Genomic DNA, 22,653 nt, shown 5'->3' on the forward strand with positions numbered 1-22,653 from the left:
CCAAAGCCTATATAAAATATGCTGGATACAAATCTGAAGCCTTTAATATCGAAAGAGGTACCCGACAGGGTTGCCCATTATCTCCCTTATTATTTGCCCTTATACTCGAACCCATGGCCCAATACATCAGAACAAACCAAACTATAACTGGCATTGAAGTAGGAGGTATTACACACAAATTATGTATATTTGCAGACGATATATTACTTTTTCTATCATCACCACAGGTCTCTGGTCCTAACTTAATACCAGCTCTTGATGGATTTGCAGCCCTATCCGGCCTTATGATTAATCCTAAGAAATGCCTAGTGCTTAATATTTCACTCACAAACATGGAATTGATCCCGGCTAGGGCTGCACTCCCATTCACATGGGCAGAAAAATCAATCCCATATCTTGGAATTCATTTAACAGCATCTCATTCTGACTTATTCTCAACCAATTATCCTCCTGTATTAAGACAGATCACAAATCTAATAAAACAATGGTCGCAACTTCCTTTATCCTGGATAGGGAAGATTAATGCAATCAAAATGACTATTCTACCCAAATTGCTTTATCTATTCAGAGTCCTCCCTATTCCAATTCCTTCCTATTTTTTGAGAATAGTACAAAAAAGAGCAACTTCGTTTATATGGGGCTCTTCTAAACCACGTATACCTATACACACACTACATCTTCCCAAAAATAAAGGAGGCCTGGGATACCCTAATTTTACTAATTACTACAGAGCAGCACATTTGGCCAGTCTGTCCAAATACCATGCAAAACAGGAAATCCCATTATGGGTATTTATAGAGGCTTCAGAAAATGACCCTCTATTAATATCAAATTTATTATGGCTTGATCCTAAAGACCGCTTTAAAATTCATAATCCCATAACTAAACACTTCTTATCTCTCTGGGATAAACTAAAAACCAAATATCAGTTACAATCTCCACACAATCCTCTCCTTTCTTTTATCAGAAATCCGGCCTTTTATCCGGCATGGATCTACCCAAATTCTTTTAAAGCTTGGACAACATCAGGCATTCAGACACTAAATGACTTCATAGCATCTAAATCATTCCTTTCATTCCCATCGCTTAGAGAAAAATATGATCTACCAAACTCTGAGATATTTAGATATCTCCAAATCAAAAATTTCTATACACCATTCCTAAAGGGGGATACACCATTATCCCAATTATCCATTTTTGAATCAATCTGTACAAAAGATCCATTTGCTAAAGGTACAATTTCATCACTTTATAATCAATTATATGGAGTAGCAAATCTTAATAGACCCTCTTACGTTCAGAGGTGGGAGGAGGACCTGGGACGAACTTTAGAAGACACGGACTGGTCTAACATATGGCTCACATCTAAGTCATCTTCACCCAACATCTTAGCACTGGAGACAAATTATAAAGTCCTAACTCGCTGGTACCTTGTACCCGCTAGAGTGGCAAAATATTCACCTAATACCTCAGCTCTTTGTTTTCGAGGATGCCCAGAAATAGGCACATATTTACACATATGGTGGACGTGCCCAGTAATCCAAACCTTCTGGAAGGAAGTCTTCGTGATTGCATCTAAAATATTTAAAAAAATAATACAAGCAGATCCATATTTAACTTTACTTAATCTAAAACCGGAATGGTTAACACTCTCTCAATTCAAACTTATGATCCAACTAATAACGGCTGCAAAACAAACAGTGGCCAAGGCATGGAAATCTCCTACATTGGTACTAGCAGAAACAATTCACAGAATGAATAATACAATGTCACATGCTAAGATGGTAGCCATCGATCAAAATCAAATTCCAAAATTTGAAAAACTTTGGCATCCTTGGATAAAACAACAGTTCCTGTCAAACTTCAATGACTCTGTCCTGTTGCCATGGTAACAGATTAAATGACTTACAGAGACACCCATTCTAAGGCTTCAAAGAGAACTAAAAAGAATAATAAACTGACGAGCGGGACAACCTTGTGGACCATACCTCTACCTTTCAACCCTTTTTTCTTCTTTCTCTTTCCTTTTCTCCACCTTACGATTAAAGCTCATTATCAGAATTTATTTGACCTATATACACTCTACTTGTAAACAATATGTATAGTAGGTATAAATCATTTAAATACCTACAAAAGTAACTAAGGAAATTATATATATCTTTAATTTAGGTTTACGTGAACCCAATGTTTAATATTTGAAATTTCATGATATTTACCTATATAAACAATGAGCTTACTTTATAGATCCTTGTAAACTTACTTTATGTATCTTTATAACATTGTATACTCAATAAACTTCTTTTGACAAGGAAAAAAAATAGTACCATCCAACTGGGAAAAGTGGTAGAATGTCATTGTATCCAGACTATGTAACAATCAACTTTACCTTCAAAAATCTAAGTTTCTACAGCCACTATCTATAAAGCATTGTGCAAAATGAGCAGTACCAGAGACACTGGAACACCAAATCACTGACAAGCAGCAGTCACGTTGGCTAACAATAAAGGTATCATTCAAAGCAGAGTATAACAATGTATGTAATAAAGAAAGTTGGTGGGAAGGACTGGACCTGCAGGGGAATTTACTGTGAACACTGAGAAAAGAGCTACAAGATAATACAGTACAGAGGGTAGAGGGACAGTTGCCAGATAATGCAGTGTGCTTGAGAGGGAGGCTACCAAACAATATTGGGACAGGTACCAGAGAACATACAGGCTGGCAGAAGACAGTATAGAAGGGGAGAGCTGCTAGAAAATGTTGTTTAGACAATAAGGAAAGGGATAGTAAAGAATGTGATGTGGCAAAGTGGATTCGGGAGGAGTGCTGCCAGAGAACATGGAACGGGGTCCTTTAGTGTGTTCTCTGCATAACACCAAACATTCCATAACAGGACAGCCTGCTCTCAGGATCTCTCCTCCTCCCGACTACACCACCAACTTCATGAGAATTCCAGAAGCAAGTAAGGTGTTAAGCATATTTGTAAAGCACATAGCTATGCTCTATAAATGTGCCTTTATATATGTAACAAATTACTTCCAGCCTGATTATTTTGTGTGTGTCGCTCTTATAAGTTCACCTTAGCATAATGCAGCATTTTGCTGCTTGTGATAGCTAATAAACAAACTCCCTCCTTGTATAAAAAAAAAAGACTATTTTGTACTCCATATTTACGCAGTTAAAAGTGTATATCCAGCCTTCCAACATATTCATTTTTAAACCAGCAAAAAACAGTTAAATTTAGAATATATATAATAATGTAAGGCTCATCTTGCTTTAAAGGTAATTTTATTCTGTTAACATAATTTAATAGAAGAGCTAATAAGATGCACTTTAACTACAAAATTATATGACATGGTTTATTTTATATTTATTTTCTGTAAATATACAAAGGCATACTATACTATTCCAGATTCAATGATAAAATACAAATAACTAAAATAATAAATTAAGTGACAAACTGGCATTTTCTTAACACATACAAAATTCTATGGCATATAGTTAAAAATATAACCATTTTTTTCACATTAGGATATCTGCAGTAATGAAATTAAAGCAACTCTGTTTCCAATTTGCAAAAGAAAAAAAGTACTCTATGCAAAGAAAATGTTTAAAGGTTACCTGTCCTGCCACCTGTCCAGTCCAATTTTGCTGTCGTGAAGCTTTGACACTTTTCTGGGAACGTCAAATGCCTGTGTTCTTTGCAGCACTACATGGTTTCATCCATCAGCCCCCACATCTCTACAGGACACAGTAGCAACATGGGGACCTGCAGAAGGAACCACAGATGCCTAAGCATCCAACTCACCAGAAAGTTTGCAGAATGTTGAAGAGCCAACAAGCAAGCTTCGCTCTTTTTGCTCTTTTATACTTTTTAAAAATTTCAAAGCTTAACTGGCTTGTAGTGGAGAAAAAAATGTACAAGGTGTAGGAAAGCCTTCGTAAAGACCTGACAAGGAAACCAGGCATGTAGAAGTTCCTACAATCTTTTTTGCTTTTCTGTTTAACCCAACAGATCCTTGGTACAGGATGGCTGCTCGCAGCTATGAAATTAGAAATTAGCTCAGCAATCACCAGTTCAATACGCTGAGCCTCTCTGACTAACAGAAAACACACTTCAAGATAGGTATATGCTGGAGCTCAGACTTGAATATTTACATATAAATCATTGGAGCTCTTGGTGAGCTCAGAAGATATATGCAGGCACTTCCTTGCCCATGTTTTACTAGGTTAGGCAAGTGTCACTACTTTTTCATCATTGCAAGTTTCCTTTAAAGAATGGTAACAGTATGCTAAAATTCTGATATAAAATAATACTTTATTCTTCTATAAAATTGTTTCCAGAGTCACAACAATGTGAGATGTTGGCTAGAAGTGATTATACTCAACCATGCTTCGTTATTTGCTATGCAGTCTTTTTTACTAGTACATCACTCATTTTAATTGACTCTTTTATAACAAAACAGCATGGGCTTAATTAACTGCCTGATTTCATTAACAACTTGAATAGTTCTAAAGAACAACAAGGATGGGGAAAAAAAATGTAATATTGAACTACAAAAACGTTATAATTTTGTGGCTTTACATTGATCATAGCTAAAGAATGGAGCAAACAATACACAATTGCTCTTCTATCTGCTACACTGCATATAAGCCAGTGTAGATGTGCTTTGTTGATGGCAAATGCAGCTTGCGTCTGACATCCGTTTGGGCCACTTATGAGATCATTCAGAATTCATTAAAAGGTGCATTTGACCTCCTTCAAGCTGCTTTAGCATTTCCATATACCTGAATGGGGAGAGAAGCCGTTCTGACATGAACAAAAGCCATTTGATAGGGTTCTTGCAGATGGTTATCTCTAGCGCGTAATGCTATTTGTACCCTATTCAAAGCACAAATGTGTAGGTATGCTTGTATAACAGATACAAGGCACAACTGGATAGACGTGTGTCATTTTTCAACCAGACTATGTAACAAGGCGACAGATTTTAACACAGAATCATAAGCCTCGAGTTATTTCTAAAAATCTTTTATATAACATTTATAACAGAAGCTGATGGGAACCAGGAATGTAAATGGATTTATACTTGTCTGAATGGTTGCTCTTAACCATTCAGTTCCTTCAGAGGCAAACAGAGAGATCTTTCTGTGAGCTATTTATGAAGTTGGATGCACAGAACGTATTTGGACACTAATATTTATAGATCTGACAATGGTTCAGATTGTTGAACAATTGTTGATTAAACCTCTGAAAGCATTTAGTATTCATGGGAAAATGTACCCACTCTGTTTGGAAAAACATGTCAAACATTTTGAGACTCATCAGCCTTTATAGTCAAGAGCACACACAATTAGTCAAGACAAAATTAACAGTAAACTTATTTTATATCAATGTATCTCCACTTGTATCAAACATGAGCTGCAGAACACCCTACACTGACCTATACAGAAACCAACTCTAATACCTAGCTGCTATATTCTTTACCATCTGAGTAGGTCAACTTTTTGGCTAGTGAAGTCCTGAAAACATGCAGAAACTTTTGGAGTTGTAGCAGATAGCATTGGATTTTGATCATTAGGTTTTTTGCACAACAGTAATATATAAAACAAAAACAGGCACAGGTAAGCAGCCACTACCAATTACGATTCTGTGTTTTGCCTAAAGTTCAAGACAGAGCTGACTATTCATTTCATTATTATTATTATTATTTTTTTGCTGGCGCCACACATTGGCATGTTGGTATAACTTTAATTTTTAAATTATGCTACACTATTTCTAAAATATGCATTGGCTGCATATGAAAGTTATGTTTGGCAACCCTGCCCAAATAAAAGCTTGGCGCAAAAATTCACGTCTATGCAAAAATATATTAAGAAATTAATCTGTTTAGGAGTTGTAAGGAAACACAAAGCATTATATGTCTATGGACAGGTTTAGAGAGAATATCTCTCATGCCCCATACACACGGTCGGATTTTCCAACGGAAAATGTGTGATAGGACCTTGTGGTCGGAAATTCCGACCGTGTGTAGGCTCCATCACACATTTTCCATCTGATTTTCCGACACACAAAGTTTGAGAGCAGGATATTAAATTTTCCGACAACAAAATCCGTTGTCAGAAATTCCGATCGTGTGTACACAAATCTGACGGACAAAGTGCCACGCATGCTCAGAATAAATAAAGAGATGAAAGCTATTGGCCACTGCCCCGTTTATAGTCCCGATGTACGTGTTTTACGTCACCGCGTTTAGAACGAACGGATTTTCCGACAACTTTGTGTGACCATGTGTATGCAAGACAAGTTTGAGCCAACATCCGTCGGAAAAAATCCTAGGATTTTGCTGTCGGAATGTCCGATCAATGTCCGACCGTGTGTACAGGGCATTAGGGCTTAACAAACAAGAACAAAAAAAAAAAAAGAAGGTAAGTGCTATATACATCCAGCTAGAGCAGTAGTTAAGATTGACTTTTAAATGGTCCACAGACCATACAAACAGATGTACACCATTGTCTCTGAAGTATTCTACAGAATAGGAAGAAGACACTTATTAATGTATTATGAAACATACGTAATACTGAATTAAATTGAAAAAAAAAAAGTACAAATAGTGTTACACGATTTTTATTCTTTACTGCTGCTTTTTTCCTTACCTATTCCTCAAACGTTACTTTGAGCGGCACTGTGTAAAGCTGGTGACAATAGGATTATATTGTTTAGCATCCTTTGGCTTTACCAAAACTGTAGTTGAAGGGCCTTCCTAAACAATCCACCCTAGCTATATTCCAATCAGCCAGGCCCCTGGAACTGCATAGTTATTGGTAAATGTAGAGGAGGGTTTACAATCCAATTGTGATGTGTCTAGTCAGCTTTAGGGATAATGCACACCTATGCACATGTAGCAATGTGCGTCTTCACTGAATTCTTATGCTTGCTTAAAATGTGCATTTTTTGTTCATACATTTCGCAAAGTGAGGGAGAAATACTCAGAAAAAAGATTTCACATGATTTAGGTACTACACAAAAAACACAATACAAAAATAATACACTTATTTTGTTAAGCAACAGTGCATAGATGAACAAGCCATGTAAGAAGGAAAGGGATATGTACTTTAAATGCAAAGTTGAATAGTTTTACTGCAGGAAAATTAACAAGTGTGAACAGGCCTTTACAGAATGTATCAGCAAATAGATTTAAATTGAGCATTTAAATTGAGAATATAGGAGCTTCATTTGGCTTTTAATATATATTTATATTTTGGTATCTTCTGGGTACGATTGATAAAAACTGAAGTAGATCTAAAGTTGTTGCCCATTGCATATAATCAGGATTCAACTTGTATTCTTTGGTAATATAATAGAGTATAAATAAATTTAACATTCAACTTTTGTTCCTGTTTTCAGAGATCAGTCCATGTGTTGTTTTTGACCATTCACCATGTGACCAATAAAGAAGTAATTTTTTTGCTGGTAATAACGGTTTTTGATTAAGCTCTGGCCAATATTACCAGGTAAACCTTTAGCAAATATAAAAATATAGAAACAGGGCTGTAAGTGCATTTGGTTGAACCAAGGCTTGGCACTGTGAATTTGTAGTGCATTTAACGCTAATAAGAATGCTGTCATCTCCTTGTCCAGTTTATAAGATAACAGTAAATGTGTCACAAAAAAGCTTCTCTTTATAGTGCCCTGTTGTAAAATAGGCCCTGCTAAAGAACTCATTAAAAAAAAAAAAAACAGAAGAAAGAATTTAATTTTTGATATGCATGTTCCCTTTTGCAGTTAAGCATATAATACTTACCTTCCATCAACAGCCACATACACGAAACGAATGGACAGTTTACAAACAGAAGAGCAGTAACACAACCAATTTTATCCTGGTTCAAACTTACTCAGCTACGATATGATAAAGAAAAGGTAGTCACGCATGACCGATAACAAATTACATTTTTCTGGCAGTCACAGGCATTGTAACACCATGCACAGTTAAACCCCTTTCCCCAGTGGCCAGTTGCTTTATAACAGTGCATAGTGGATTTTTTCCTTCTGACTAGAGGTCACATTTAATTCTAGCCAAGTTTGCTAATTAACCATGTGACTCTACTATAACATCTTGCATCAGCTGATGGATATTAGACAGTGATGACAACTACTCACAAAATCACAAAGGAAAACTGCATCAATCCCACTATAGAAGCAGCTGTCTTTGGAGGACTTGTATATTTCAAGAAGTCATACAGTCCAATGAAAGTGCCAAACTTCCATGAGCCCAAAGTTTTTAGTGACAGAACTGATTAATAACAGAATTCTGGGGCGTGTCCATGTTGTTCTGTCCTCCCCCTGTCAATCACTCATGTCAACATCAGCACACTCCTCTGTAGTCCCCATGCACCAGATCTAACCCTCCCCCCCACTTAAAACCTTGGCACTTTTTATTCTATTTGACTCTCCACAAGGGAAAATTACTTTCCTTGGCTGCATTCACTAACACTGGCTTAACCTGTCCTCCTGAAACTGTCCCAAGCAGTAAACCACAAGTGTATACTGTATGTCTTCTAGTATTATGCTTCAGAGATTCTCTTATCTGCTGATACACATTAAACTCATAATTTTCACTCTCAGCTTTTTTTTTTGGCCACTGATATGTTTTTTTCTGATGATATTTCCTTTAAGTGCTGATCTATTTAGTATCTGCTTACCCAAGTCCATTTAAGCAGTGTCAAAATTCCTAAGGTATGCTTTTACTCCTTCTATAAAATGTTGCAAAATATATATATATATATATATATATATATATATATATATCTTTTTTTTGGAACATAATTACCATAACATTTTTTGTGGTGTTGAGTATATTCATACAGCGGTCACAAAGAGTACATTTGTATGAAGTTCTAGACAGCGATTCATATCACTGACAAATCTCATTTATTCTAATTTAGGTTGACTGTAAATTTGTCCTGTTTTTACTGAACTATTGCCTATAATTTTTTACTGTTTGCTAATGAAGTGTTGAGACCTTTGGCGTCTATATATATATTATCATCTTGAAGTCTGCGATTTAATTGAATCCGATAGTATATGCAAATCGGTATATACTCTGACTTTTATATTCATTATTTTTCACCTATATATTACTGTTTATATTCATGACCTTTACTTTTATATTGACCTTTGTCATTGTACCTGTTTTGTAGCCCTGATAAAGGAATACTGTGTTCGGCCCCTGAAACACGTTGGTTTTTCTGCAATGAATCCGTTTTTTTTTTTTTTCATTAAAAACCTTAGGCTCTTGAATGTTTGTTCGGTGCTTTCATTGGATTGTATGCATGTGGATTCTCAACTCTGGGTTCATTCTCTGTTTCTAATGAAAGTCCCTGTTTTATGGAGTGCTGCCGAACTGGAGCCAGTGTGCCCACTGTCTAATTCAGTGACCCTACGAAAAATTTAATCCAGAGCCCTATTTATTTTGTGTTTACAGTTTTCAAGAGACAACTTAGCTAGAAGCATGCTAACAGATGGGTTAAAGGGTTAGTTCACCTTTACTGACTTTTGCCCAAAAAATCCCCAGGCATTACAGCATATTCAGTACATTGTTCTCAGTTCTGTAAAAGAATGCCTCATTTTCCAGCTGCTCTTTTACTCACCCTCTCGCTCCTGTAGATAGCAGTACCTACCAAGCATTGTTTCTTCGGCCCTAGGAACTCACAAATGAGCACTCAGCTTTGTTCCCTGCCCTTGCATGTGCAGTCCGCATTCCTCAAGAGTGAACAAGAGTGGACTGTACACGAGTGGGTAGACAAGAAAGCAGAGTGCTCATTTGTGGGAACAAAAGAAGCTCCATGGTTACGCATTCAATGTTGGGTACGTCCTGCCATCAGCAAAACAGAGATAGGGGCAATGAAATGTACAGCTGAAAAAAGATGTTTTCTTTTACAAAACAAAGCACTGCATGTTAAATTTACTGAGGATGGTGTAATGTTTGGGCTTGTGTTTGGCAAAAGTCAGTTAAGGTGAACAAAAGCTGGCCATACATGGATCAAATTTGGCCGGTTCAGCAGGGACTAGCTGAATTTGAAACCATGCTTGGGCTAGTTGGCTATACACAAGTTGATAAACTGACCTTCGTACAACCAGCCTGTTGGGTTTTTCCTGAGTGATCAGTGCCGCCAGCTATAGCAGGCAATAGTGATCATTGTATTGTAACACAATAATGATGCAGTAGTGATTCCCCCATCCATCTCGAATGTGTAGGTGGAGGAAATCACTCACTTTTCCCTCACTCACTTTTCCCCCCGTTTAATCCACTGGTTGAAAAAAAACAATCAATGTAATGTGTGGCCTGCATTTTCTTTTTAAGAAACATAAGGGAGAAACCATGGGTAACTAAGAATGGATGAAATCTTTAACTTTGCGGTCCAATCAGCTTAGATGTCTGCAATTTAAGACTTTTAAAGATACCTGCAGTGGTTGTCAGACTTCTTAACACTTTCTGAAAGCATTTACATACTCTTGTTAATGTTATACAGTGTGAAAAAGAAAGCCACATTGTGGACTTTTTTGTCATATTTGAACAGGCAATCATTAGATCTTCATTCAAACACTGCATTTATATACAGGCAGTATAACTAAACAAATCATACATAAAACTAACATGGTGTATGTGTTCTCATAATCTCATAGAAAATGTCAGTTTTGTCATTCCTACATTTACCACCAGTTCAAATGCAAGAAATTTGTCAGGTGCTCCAGATTAGGGGCTAATAATCACATGCGTGTCAGTTCCACCACAAAATGATAAAAAACCCCCATGCATGAAGACTGAACTCTTTTATATCTGTTCGTGCATCTTCAATTCAGTTTACATCGATTTTTTTATTTGTCTATTTTCTTAAATTGATGATATTAGTCAGACAAAAGTATAAACAAAAATTTTTTTTTTTAGGGAAAAAAAAAAAAAAATCAAGGCCAGAAATGAACAGCATCCATTTATGTCTGCAAAAAATGACATACACAAACTGATCTGGGTCCGCCCATAGAAATACAAAGCAGTTCAGTCTGGAGCTGTCTGAAAACTGAATGCTTGTATGAAAGGGCCTTTAGGGATTATGCATTGGAACAGGTCTTGAATAGTTATATAGGCTACCCTTCTGTACCGACATTGCTTACCCTGATTTAATTGCACACTGTGGGCTTTCAATTATTAGCTTTCAGTACTTTCAATAATTGAGGTTCAGCATTACAATTGGGTAAAATCATGCAAATGCAGTCTGCATAGGAATGCTTACTCCTTCACCCACCAAGACATTTTGATACTTGCCAAATACCTACCAGAAACAGCCCAATGCTTGCATCAGGGCTGAGGGCTTTTGGGATAGGTACTCAGGCAAGGTGCTGTGATGTTTTCAGTAAGCTACGTACACAGCACCTTGCCAGCCCATGATCACCAGCCATGATCTTCCTGCATTGCAAACAGAAGTACACAAACCCAGTGATGTTACCAGGTTTAAAATACAGTATGTAATAAATACAGAAGGCAAAATATATGTAGATTAATGTCAGCTTTAAAGCTCAGATATCCTGGGTCTCTCTGCCAGAAAAAGTAATTTCTGTTAGAGGGGCCAAGGGTGTACTTACTTTTTCACAGGACACAATTACACCAATTGATATTTTTGTTGAGTAAACTATTGTACTGGCAAATTTCCCCTCTATGACAATCGCCTTTTTATGTAGACATTGTCTGAATAAAGATCTAATTGTTTGCCTGCTAAAATATATTGAAAAAATATTCAGTTTTCATGTCGTGTACTTACTTTTTCAAGACTGTAAATGTTGAAAACAGACTGAAATACCAGAAGATGGAAAATAATTCACTTTGCTCTGTGACAGTCAGTTACTATTACTATCCCCATCTACAATCAACAGGTTGGATTTGGTGCTGCCGTCATATACCAGAACGTTTTGGGTAAGCCTATCATTTCAGTATGTTATCAAAAAATTGGATCCATGGCAACTGAAGAGGTGTAAACTCTTATGCCCCGTACACACGGTCGGATTTTCCGACGGAAAATGTGTGATAGGACCTTGTGGTCGGAAATTCCGACCGTGTGTAGGCTCCATCACACATTTTCCATCGGAAAATTTTCCGACAACAAAATCCATTGTCGGAAATTCCGATCGTGTGTACACAAATCCGACGCACAAAGTGCCACGCATGCTCAGAATAAATAAAGAGGTGAAAGCTATTGGCCACTGCCCCGTTTATAGTCCCAACGTACGTGTTTTACGTCACCGTGTTCAGAACGATCGGATTTTCCGACAACTTTGTGTGACCGTGTGTATGCAAGACAAGTTTGAGCCAACATCCGTCGGAAAAAATCCTAAGATTTTGTAGTAGGAATGTCCGAACAAAGTCCGACCGTGTGTACGGGGCATTAGATGTATAGTATGTTCTGGGGCTCATTCTTCACACATGGAAGAATACTTCACCACCTATCAGGTCCATCTTATTTGGATAAAATTAGACAATGAAATCTAGTTGCACAAAAACACCTAAAAAAGGCAGTTGACCTGAGAATCTGAAGAAATATGTTATATATGGTTACTCCTGCTCCTAACCCTTGTCTGACACTTCTACTAAATGTAGATTATTTCTTCTGAAAAAGTCGGTTTTCTGTCACATACAGAAATGACATATTTTAATAGACGCTTCTTGTTTATGTACCTGCTGCAATAAACAGCTTTTTTGGCAGATAAGGGATCTTTGGCCTCTGTTAATGTCTCTTCATGGCCAGACAAGGATGTTGCAATGCAAATAGGTAAAGCAAAATAGCTGCAAAGAAAAACCTAAAAGAATAACTGGAAATGTCTAAACAACACTGATGAGCTACTAAGATATCTAAAATGAGACACAAACTGGCTTCTAAAACATTCTTATGTGTGTCTCAGATATCCTGATTATTCATATTACTGTGTAGTTCAATCACACACTGAATAGTAAAGGCAACTTTGGTCAGGTGAAAGTTTTCTTCCTTTGACAGGCGATCAGCATGGCAGAATTTCCAGTGTTACCTAGCTTCTTGTGTCTTTGGAAATGTACATAGCTAAAACTATGGCCACAAAAATAGACAAAAGAAAAGCTATTATATGCTGATGCCAGACACACTGCCTAATCTGCTCTTCCAATCTTCGGTTTGCTTCTAGTATTTGATTTAACTGAAAAAAAAAGAAAAAAAAAATAGTGAAAAGGGAAATTTGTAAAAGTAGAGCTTTAAAGGCTAAAAGACTATAATATTAAACAAGCCTACATCTGTAATATTTATCTGGAAGATTAGGTAATATTAGACCCATGCATGGGTGGTCTCTAAACTCCAAGACTTAGGCCCATGGCACACTTGTGATTCTGTTGCCGACAACTCTCCATGGATAGATTAACTACTTAAGGCTCGAGCCTCGTTTTGAGACTTCTTGTTTACAAGTTAAAATCATTTTTTTTTGTTAGAAAATTACTTAGAACCCCCAAACATTATATATATATTTTTATCAGACACCCTAAAGAACAAAATGGTGGTCATTTGCCTGCCCTAATGACCTTTTTTTTTTTTTTTGGAAAGTAAGCACCCAAATGTGATTTCATTTTTTGACAAAGTTTTCTTCTTTTTTAGAAATGAAGAAACATTTTGTTATTGAAGAGGGTTAAATGCAGGACTCGAGAATGGTCCACTAGACACATTAAATATACAGGTCATAAATAGAGGAAGAAGGTAGTGAAGGGGTAATGTATTGGCAACATACAGTGGCAGGATGGAGATGAAGGGGTTAATGTTTAGATGGGCAGAATAAGAGAGTTGAAAAGGTTAATAAGTCACAAGGAGACAACATTGAGATAGTATGTTCATGAGAGGAGGTGGGCAAAAAAGAGTTAAAGAAAAATAATCTGTGTCACTGAAATGGAATAAATGAATCTGCAGCAGCTGATCCATTTATTTTTTCCCTATTTACATGTACTCGGTCTCTCTCCTCCCCTGTTGCAAAAGGAATGGGAGGGATCAACAATAAGCAGTACTATGTAATTGTTTTAAAAGCCCAATCACAGCAATTATATGGTACCTAACCACTTGAATTGGCACCGTGTCCGTGTACAGAGATGTCTAATGACAGCTTGGTACACAGTGATTACCAGGCAGATTGGCCATCCAGCAGCTATTTTTTTCAGTGGTGTTTATGAACAGCACTCGGTAATACAGGGCTACCAATCTGCAGTTTAAAGACGTATCCCAGTAGGAAAGGCATTCAAAAACCCAATTGAAATCCCACACCCTTTTGCTTCATAATCCTGTACCTCAACACCCCCCATCCCCCACAAATTAAGATTTGTAATAGATTTTTGCCTTAAAGTGATACTACACACACACTTTATTTTACATTATCCCTTCTCTTTCTGTATGTGCATGATGGTACTATAATTATTTTAATTAAAAAATAATAATTCGATATACAGCTATCACATGACCCGACTCTTTCCCAGCCTGTCTGCAGGGAAACATAAGCAGGAGAAGCTTCTAGTCCTCTGCTGGTTGTAACATGTTAAAACAAAAAAAAAAAATGGAACTAAGAGTAAAAATAAATATATAATATCAATAAAGTGTTTTAAGTTGTCATACAAATACATATTTAAAATGAAATCTTTATAATCTTTATAAAAACCCTTCATAACAAGTGTCCTCACACAAGGAATCACTGAGAACAGAAGGGAAAATGTCAGACCAGCTCTATTACTGGGAGCTCATTACTGAATGCACCAAGTCTAAAGCCCAGTACATACTCAGTGGGCTGAAAAAAAACAAAAAAAAAAAACTGAGCGGTTGTCATATTAACTATGCGATATTAGTGCAGCAATCTCTCCTACTTAGCTATTGTTGTTTTGACAAAGGGGAAATCCCGCCAGCCCACTCCCCCCCCCCCAACACACTGATCAGAACTCGCAGCCTTTGGCTGCCAGCGCTGATTGGCTACTGGTTTTCCAGCATGTCCCTTCGACAAAAGCCAGTCATTGGACCGGCTTCTGTAAGGCAGGCAGCTGTACACACTGTCCAGATGACAGCAGGTCGAAACCATCAGGGAATTGGAAAGAGGACTTTATAGGCATATTTAAAAAAAGGGTTTACAATTTTTTATTTATGTAACATAAGACATGGACACATTAAAAAACATGTAACTTAGTGAAAGTGACTAAAAGAACATGCCTCAATGGCCAAACAGTGGCCCAGAGTCCAAATGGACTTAATGGACTATACTGATAAGCCAAGAGAAAACCTGATTTGATCAGTACCCCAATGAGCTTGTACATATAATAACCTGGGAGGGTGAAACCCTACAACAGTGAATCAGGGGTTAATTAAGCCGGGACAACAAATATCGATTCTGCTTTTCAAGGGTTCAGAAGACTTGCTCGACTAGGTTCGCGCTTAAACACTTCTTCTGGAGCTAGATAAATAAGATCATCATATATATTATACATCACTGAGGCAGAACAGATAACTGGACAGGAGCTTCAAGGGGACCACCACGTCAAAAAGGGCGGACATGGGGGTGCATAAACAGAAGACGGACAGCAGGGTCTATATTGGTAATAAGTGGCATGAGTACCCTCAGTCAATGATTTCAGGTATATAGTAGATCCCACACAATCCCTGATACACTATTGCTTACTAGTTTTCAACAGTGACAAAATTACAAGTGTGACATAATCCTAAGGGCCTGTGCCGACAGACTTTGGGTATGTGTTGGAGTCAGTTTGAGATTCTTCCTTACAGGTACATTTAACCTGTAGTTGGTCTCCTTCTGACCTTCTTCAAGCGGACTTTGAAGACTTGTATGGGAATGCAAAACTCCACTGACATGAACAAAAGCCCGTCAATCAAATTTTCACTTGAATATTAATAGGAGATACAGGTGTATGAGTGATACAGTGGTATCTGTAAGTATGTCTTCAATCTCTGATACACCGTTCTAAAGGTTGGCCATACACTTAAACGACATCCACGTCTGATAACTGATATAGAAGGGGTAGTTTAAAAAATATGAGTGTACAATAAAAATAATACGACAAAAAATTGGTATGAAGACACTCCAGCAGATGCTAGCAGGGCAGGAAGGCCAAATCATCATCTGACACTGCGCAGCCTATTCCCCAATAAGTCTCCTCCTGGGTGTCCCCACAGACACCCCACTCTGCTGGAGTGTCTTCATACCAATTTTTCTTTGTATTATTTTTATTGTACGCTCATATTTTTGAAACTATCCCTTCCATATCAGACACACGTGGATGTCGTCTAAGTGAGTGGCCAACCTTTAGACGGTGTATCAGAGATTGTGAGGGATCTACTATTTACCTGAAATCATTCACTGTGTAAGGGTACTCACGCCACCTATTACCAATATAGACCCTGCTGTCCGTCTTCTGTTTATGCACCCCCATGTCTGCCATTTTTTGACGTGGTGGTCCCCTCGAAGCTCCTGTCCAGTTATCTGTTCTGCCTGTGATGTATAATACATATGACACTCTTATTTATCTAGCTCCAGAAGAAGCGTTTTCTTAAATGCAAAACTAGTCGAGCAAGTCTTCTGAACCCTTGAAAAGCAGAATCGACATTTGTTGTACCGGTTTTATAAACCCCTGATTCACTGTTGTAGGGTTTCACTCTTCCAGGTTATTATATGTATCAGCTCATTGAGGTACTGATCAAATCAGGTTTTGTCTTGGCTTATCAGTGTAGTCCATTTGGACCCTGGGGGCCACAGTGTGTCCATTGAGACATGTTCTTTTAGTCACTTTTAATACGTTAAATTTTTTTTATGTGTTCATTTCTTTTTTTTATGTTTCATAAATAAAAAAAATTGTAAACCCTTTTTTAAATATGCCTATAAAGTCTATTCTTTCCGATTCCCAGATGGTTTCAACCTTTTAATAGGACGTAGGCATAGTTTATTCTTTGTGCTGTCCACAGTGCCTGTGGCGACCGTTTTCTAGATAATTATTCCCGGATGACAGCAGGAACCGGCCGATATTCAAATAATGTGCACCCAGCAAAATCCTTGTGTCTATTAGACTGCCCAATAATATAAAACTTGTAACAGAAAATTGGCGGTAAGGCTATGAATAATGGAGATCATTCGTACAATGTTTTTCCAAATTCATATGGGCTTTAACCAACTCACTTGAGTAAATCTTAAACTGTAGACATAGATGTACAATTTTAAAATCAAGTTGCTTTCTTTATTTATTTGATAAACATAAATGTCAAAGCCCTAAGGACGACATGACATTCACTCAAAATTCACAATTTTTCCTGATTGAATCTAAGATGAAAGTTGTGAGAATCTTGGGTGAAAATATCGATATATAAAATCTTTATCTTCCTCTGCAGACTGTTGTATTTTAGGTAAAAGGAGACTCACAAGTGCTAGTGAAAACCAACTGTGGGAGAGGCTTACTAAAACTGATGCAGACATAATGTGGTGCAGCTGTGCATAGTAACCACACCAGTGCGGCTGAAGTGGTGCAGTTTCAAAGCCATAGATCAGTGCAATTTGGATCTCCAATTTCATTGTGGCTTGCGACTTCATTTAATAGAAGTTAATGCAAGCTGCAAAGAAATCTCAGAAAAGTAGGGCAGGAACCTTTTTTCAGACTTGAGTTGCAAAGATCTGAAGGGTTCCATTGCTGAAAATAGGGTGCGACTTGTTGTGTGATTTTGAACTGTCAAATCACATGACAAATTGCATTGGTGTGAATGAGGGCTTATTGTCAAAACTTTATTGAACAGCTGATTGGTTACTAAGCACAGCTGCATCAGATTCTGTGTGCACTAGTTTTAGAAAACCTCCCCGTGTGTCTCTCTATGTTGCACCTTTATCTCAAAGAATTCCAAGTCTGATAAACTTCTCAAATTGTATATGAAAGTGTGATCTATAAAAGCATTTTGTTACTAAATGATAATCTGAATAAACCCAAATGTAATATACAGTATGATTTTTGTGCCAAGCTTGTGTGTTTACTGGGACTGGTCATTTTCCCTATGGTCAGGACTGATGCAAGCTTTGCCTTTGCCCAGGAGGGCTTGATCTCTGTAGGGTGTAAACAGCCCATCCTTGGGCTGTTGTGATATTGGAAATGTTTGCATTTGAGGTCTATAATGACCCTGGTGATTTTGTTGAGAAAAGGCAGGATAGAGTAAGCCAGTTTTTTTTTTAAACAAATGTACACTTACACAGTGTTTGCAGCACAAAAATGATAATGCTAAAGATCATTAGCTATTTAAAAATAATATATGATGCATAGCAATCAAATATGCATAAGCAGTTAATAATGCTATTACCTTAAACTGAAGATCATCACTTTCTAAAGAATTCCTGTTTAACGAGTTTTGCTTTAATACTAATGTAGAAGGCTTGCTGGTTTCCACAATGTGGCATCTTAATCTACACAAATTAAAACAGAGCTTCATTAATAAATCTTACAGCCTTAGACAAACAATAAATATTTGCTTATGTATTACTTCTTCCTGTTGATGGCAAGTACACCAGACACTCGGTCTGCACATAAAGACAAATAATGTAAGCTATAACTGAATGTCATACTCAAAGCGACACTTATAAAAGTTATAGGAGAGAAAAGTTTAAAAAAATGTTATGTTGAAGTCAGATTTCAGCCAACGTTTTTATCTGCCTGGTTGGCAGTAGACACATTCTTTCGTTATACTTAAAAGGAGTACAGCCAAAGCTCATTAGGCTGTACCTCTCCTATCACAAGAGTGCAGTTCGTTCTGCACTCCTGTGACCCGTTTTCAGCTGACAGCGGGATGAAGTCCGCTCTCTGCTGACGTCACAGAGTTGGAGACCGATGCTGCATCCACCTAGGTAAGTATGATGAGTACACTATTGGGTTTCCCCGCATTCAATTCACGCCAGGCGATTGTGACTGGCTCCCTATGGAGCTGGTTCACACATCTCCACAGCCGCTCCAATGCAAATTGCACAGGAGTCCTGTGCGCCTTTTGGTCCATTTTAGGTCTGAATTCAGCCCAAATTTGGGCTGAAATTGGACCTGAAACAGTGAATGTAGACGCACTGGACTCCTGCTGTGAGCCGGAGCATGCTGCTGTGTGAACTCAGCCTTAGACACTTTTACCCGCTTTAGACTTTTATTTTGTGCCAAACCGCTGCTGCCAGGAGGAAATGCTTCTAGGACAGTTTGCAAAATGTCCTGTGTGCATGAGGACTAAAGATAGGGAAGGATAGTATTTAATCATGGAGATTATCAGCTTGCAGCAATTGCTTGCATCAACTAATCAGGCTTTTTTATTTTTTTCCTGAAAAGGAAAGTAAAATGAAATAAATTCCAGTCAAAGCAATTTAAAAAATAAAAAATGAGTAACCCATGAAAATATAAAATAAAACGGCTTTTGCTGGAATACTCATCTTCAGTCTGGACCTGTCCCCCATACTACATCTTTTACTGCTAAATGCCTTGAGACCTTCAGGTTGAATGGTGGCCCAGCCTTTGACAGTGAAGGCAAAAACAGTACAGTGATAAGATCATCTCCCCATCACTCATTCCTGCTCTTATTAGTCAGCACACTAACCAATTGCCTCCTTGTGCTGCTTACTCTTCTCCCACCTTAAACTCTGCTGTATAGGAACTGAAAAGGCCCGATACCAAGACAAATTTATTTACACAGTTTGCATTTAAAAAAAATTACATTTACTAATTCATTAATAAATACAGACACAGACATGCACTCATTTTAGTATTTTATACCTGCACGGAATTCAGCTTTAAAAGCCGATTGGCTGCTCTGGCTTTTCGCTCAATAACAGAAGCCTTTGGGTGGCTATCAACTGATTTTGAATCAGACAGATAGCTTTGCAAAATACATACGACCATACTAAGAAAAATAATTTTGTATCTTAAAAGCTAAGTTCACTTTAAAAAATAAATATAAATGCACATTTTTTTTGCAAGTTAAAAATATGCATTTATTATTTTTTCTCTAAGGAGCCTGCAGAGCATTGCACCTGTGATCAGCAAGTTGCGGGTGCAACCTGCAGACTCTCAGGATAGCAATCTGCTCATAAATTTAACATGCAGGCAGTTACCTGGGAGCAGAAAGATCAATAGACTATGAGAGTGCTCAGGTCAGCCATCAGAAATTTTGGGGCCCCTTACAAAGCTTTAGGCCTGGGCCCCCCGGGGCCCGACCCCTAACCTTCCGTGTGTTGTGGAGACTGGAGGGATGGATGGTGCTCGGTTTGGGTGGGGATGCATGCGTTGTGGAGACTGGAGGGATGGATGGTGCTCAGCATGGGTGGGGATGCGTGCGTTGTGGAGACTGGAGGGATGGATGGTGCCTGGCGTGGGTGGGGATGTGTGCGTTGTGGAGACTGGAGGGATGGATGGTGCTCAGCGTGGGTGGGGATGCGTGCGTTGTGGAGATTGGAGGGATGGAGTAGATGCTGGGTGCGGATGAAGATGATTGAGTTGCATTGTGAAAATGGATGAGGATGACTGTGGATGGGGATGAGAGTTACATAGTGAAGAGGCGGGCAGTGGGTTCTCCAAAATGTAACTCATTTGCACCCAGAGTCACCCATTTTCACAATGCAAATCAATTTTAAGCAGCTAGTCAGCCTCAGGGTGTCTCATCCAAGAAGGAGATAAATTAAAGTCCCACTAAAATGTACAGGCAGCACAAGGGGCACAATCAGCAGCACACATTAAATATTTCCGACTTACCCTCCATGCTGCACTCTCCAATCTGTTATTGGTGTCTGTGTCCATGTGCACTGTCGACTAGCTGGCCACTCCCCGTCCTGCACAATCACAGTCCGAGCAAATCCTGCAGCAGCCATCAGGCTCTGCCTCCGAAGGGAATGGATGAACTGGCCGTGGTGAAAGTGTCATCCCTTCAAGTTCTCTCCTCCTCTCTCCAGCAGCCAGCTGACAAGCGGGGGGGAGGATGCTGGCGAAAAAGTGTCATCCCTTCAGGCGATCTCCTCCTCTGTCCAGCAGCTGCTGAGCGGGGGGGGGGGGGGGGGGGGGCGCTTGCTGGCGAAACAGATAGTGTCACTCTCCTCCTCTCACCAGCAACGTGCTGATTATCGGGGTGGGGCGGGCCCCTGGGAACATGCGGGACCCTTACAGGTGTAATGCCTGTACCTCCCTGATGGCGGCCCTGAGAGTGCTCACCAGCACCCTCACAGCTCACTGAGAACTACAAACCACCAGTCGGCTGATACTGGTAGGCATTCATTCACAGGAAACTGTAAATGAATGATGCAGCTGTGTGGGTGGAGTCCTGCACGGCCATGCTGTTTTTAAATTATGACAGCGAGTGTGGGGAGAGGATCCCCAGCCAGCTGTCACAGGGATAAGGGATGGGGGGAGGTTGCAGATGCTGGAACATGTAACATGTTTCAAAGGTGAACTTAACCTTTAACAGACTGCACTGGTTCAGACATCAAGAACCAAAAATAGAATGAACCAGAAGTTGTAATTGCAGATTAAAGCATTCCTCTCTAATCATTACTGTCTGGCTTATCTACCCCTCTATTATTAACTATATAGACTGCTATGTTTACTTACCTGTAGCCCTCTTATTCTACCCCTGTTCTTTTTTATTTATTACAGCTGCTGGAAAAATGTTAATGAAATGAACCCAGAGATAGGTAGTTATAAAGAATGCTAGGATTTTAAAGACAATTCTGCCTAAAACATATTTTTTGCCACAATATTTAATTTCTGAAATTACACTCCAGGGGAGTTGCTATGATCCCAAAAGACTTGAGCACCTAGAGACTGTTGTGAAGCTTAAAGCATATTATGAGAAAAAGTAGGCAGGTGGTTTTTTGTCCCTCATCTCATCTGTTCTTTTTTTTGTTTACAAACTTTTTTTATTTGGTACAAAGAAATAGTACAAAAAGCTTATTGACTTATGCCGTAAAATGTACAATCATAGTAATTTCTACAAAAAGAATAACAAAATATATTGAGTGGTTCTTGAATGGAGTATATATTAATATTTAACCACTTCAGCCCCGGAAGGTTTTACCCCCTTCCTGACCAGAGCACTTTTTACAATTCGGCACTGCGTCGCTTTAACTGCTAATTGCGCGGTCATGCAATGCTGTACCCAAACGAAATTTGCGTCCTTTTCTTCCCACAAATAGAGCTTTCTTTTGATGGTATTTGATCACCTCTGCCGTTTTTATTTTTTGCGCTATAAACGGAAAAAGACCGAAAATTTTGAAAAAAAATGATATTTTCTACTTTTTGTTATAAAAAAAATCCAATAAACTCAATTTTAGTCATACATTTAGGCCAAAATGTATTCAGCCACATGTCTTTGGTAAAAAAAATGTCAATAAGCGTATATTTATTGGTTTGCGCAAAAGTTATAGCGTCTACAAACTAGGGTACATTTTCTGGAATTTGCACAGCTTTTAGTTTATGACTGCCTATGTCATTTCTTGAGGTGCTAAAATGGCAGGGCAGTACAAACCCCCCCCCAAATGACCCCATTTTGGAAAGTAGACACCCCAAGGAAATTGCTGAGAGGCATGTTGAGCCCATTGAATATTTATTTTTTTTGTCC

At 38.4% G+C, this 22,653-nt stretch overlaps 1 protein-coding gene across 1 annotated transcript in view; it reads right to left on the reverse strand.

The window, feature by feature from the left end:
- Positions 1–3,901: 3,901 nt before the first annotated feature.
- Positions 3,902–22,653, reverse strand: part of MOSPD2 (motile sperm domain containing 2) — a 180,116-nt gene continuing 161,364 nt past the window's right edge. Inside the window, exons 14-15 of the mRNA XM_073616949.1 lie at positions 18,379–18,481; positions 3,902–13,213 (exon numbers count right to left, since the gene is read on the reverse strand). Coding sequence (XP_073473050.1) covers positions 13,070–13,213; positions 18,379–18,481 — 247 coding nt within the window. The 3' untranslated portion in view covers positions 3,902–13,069. The remainder of the gene's footprint in view (positions 13,214–18,378; positions 18,482–22,653) is intronic.

Source organism: Aquarana catesbeiana, linkage group LG02, assembly GCF_042186555.1.
Source record: "Aquarana catesbeiana isolate 2022-GZ linkage group LG02, ASM4218655v1, whole genome shotgun sequence".
NCBI lineage: Eukaryota > Metazoa > Chordata > Amphibia > Anura > Ranidae > Aquarana > Aquarana catesbeiana.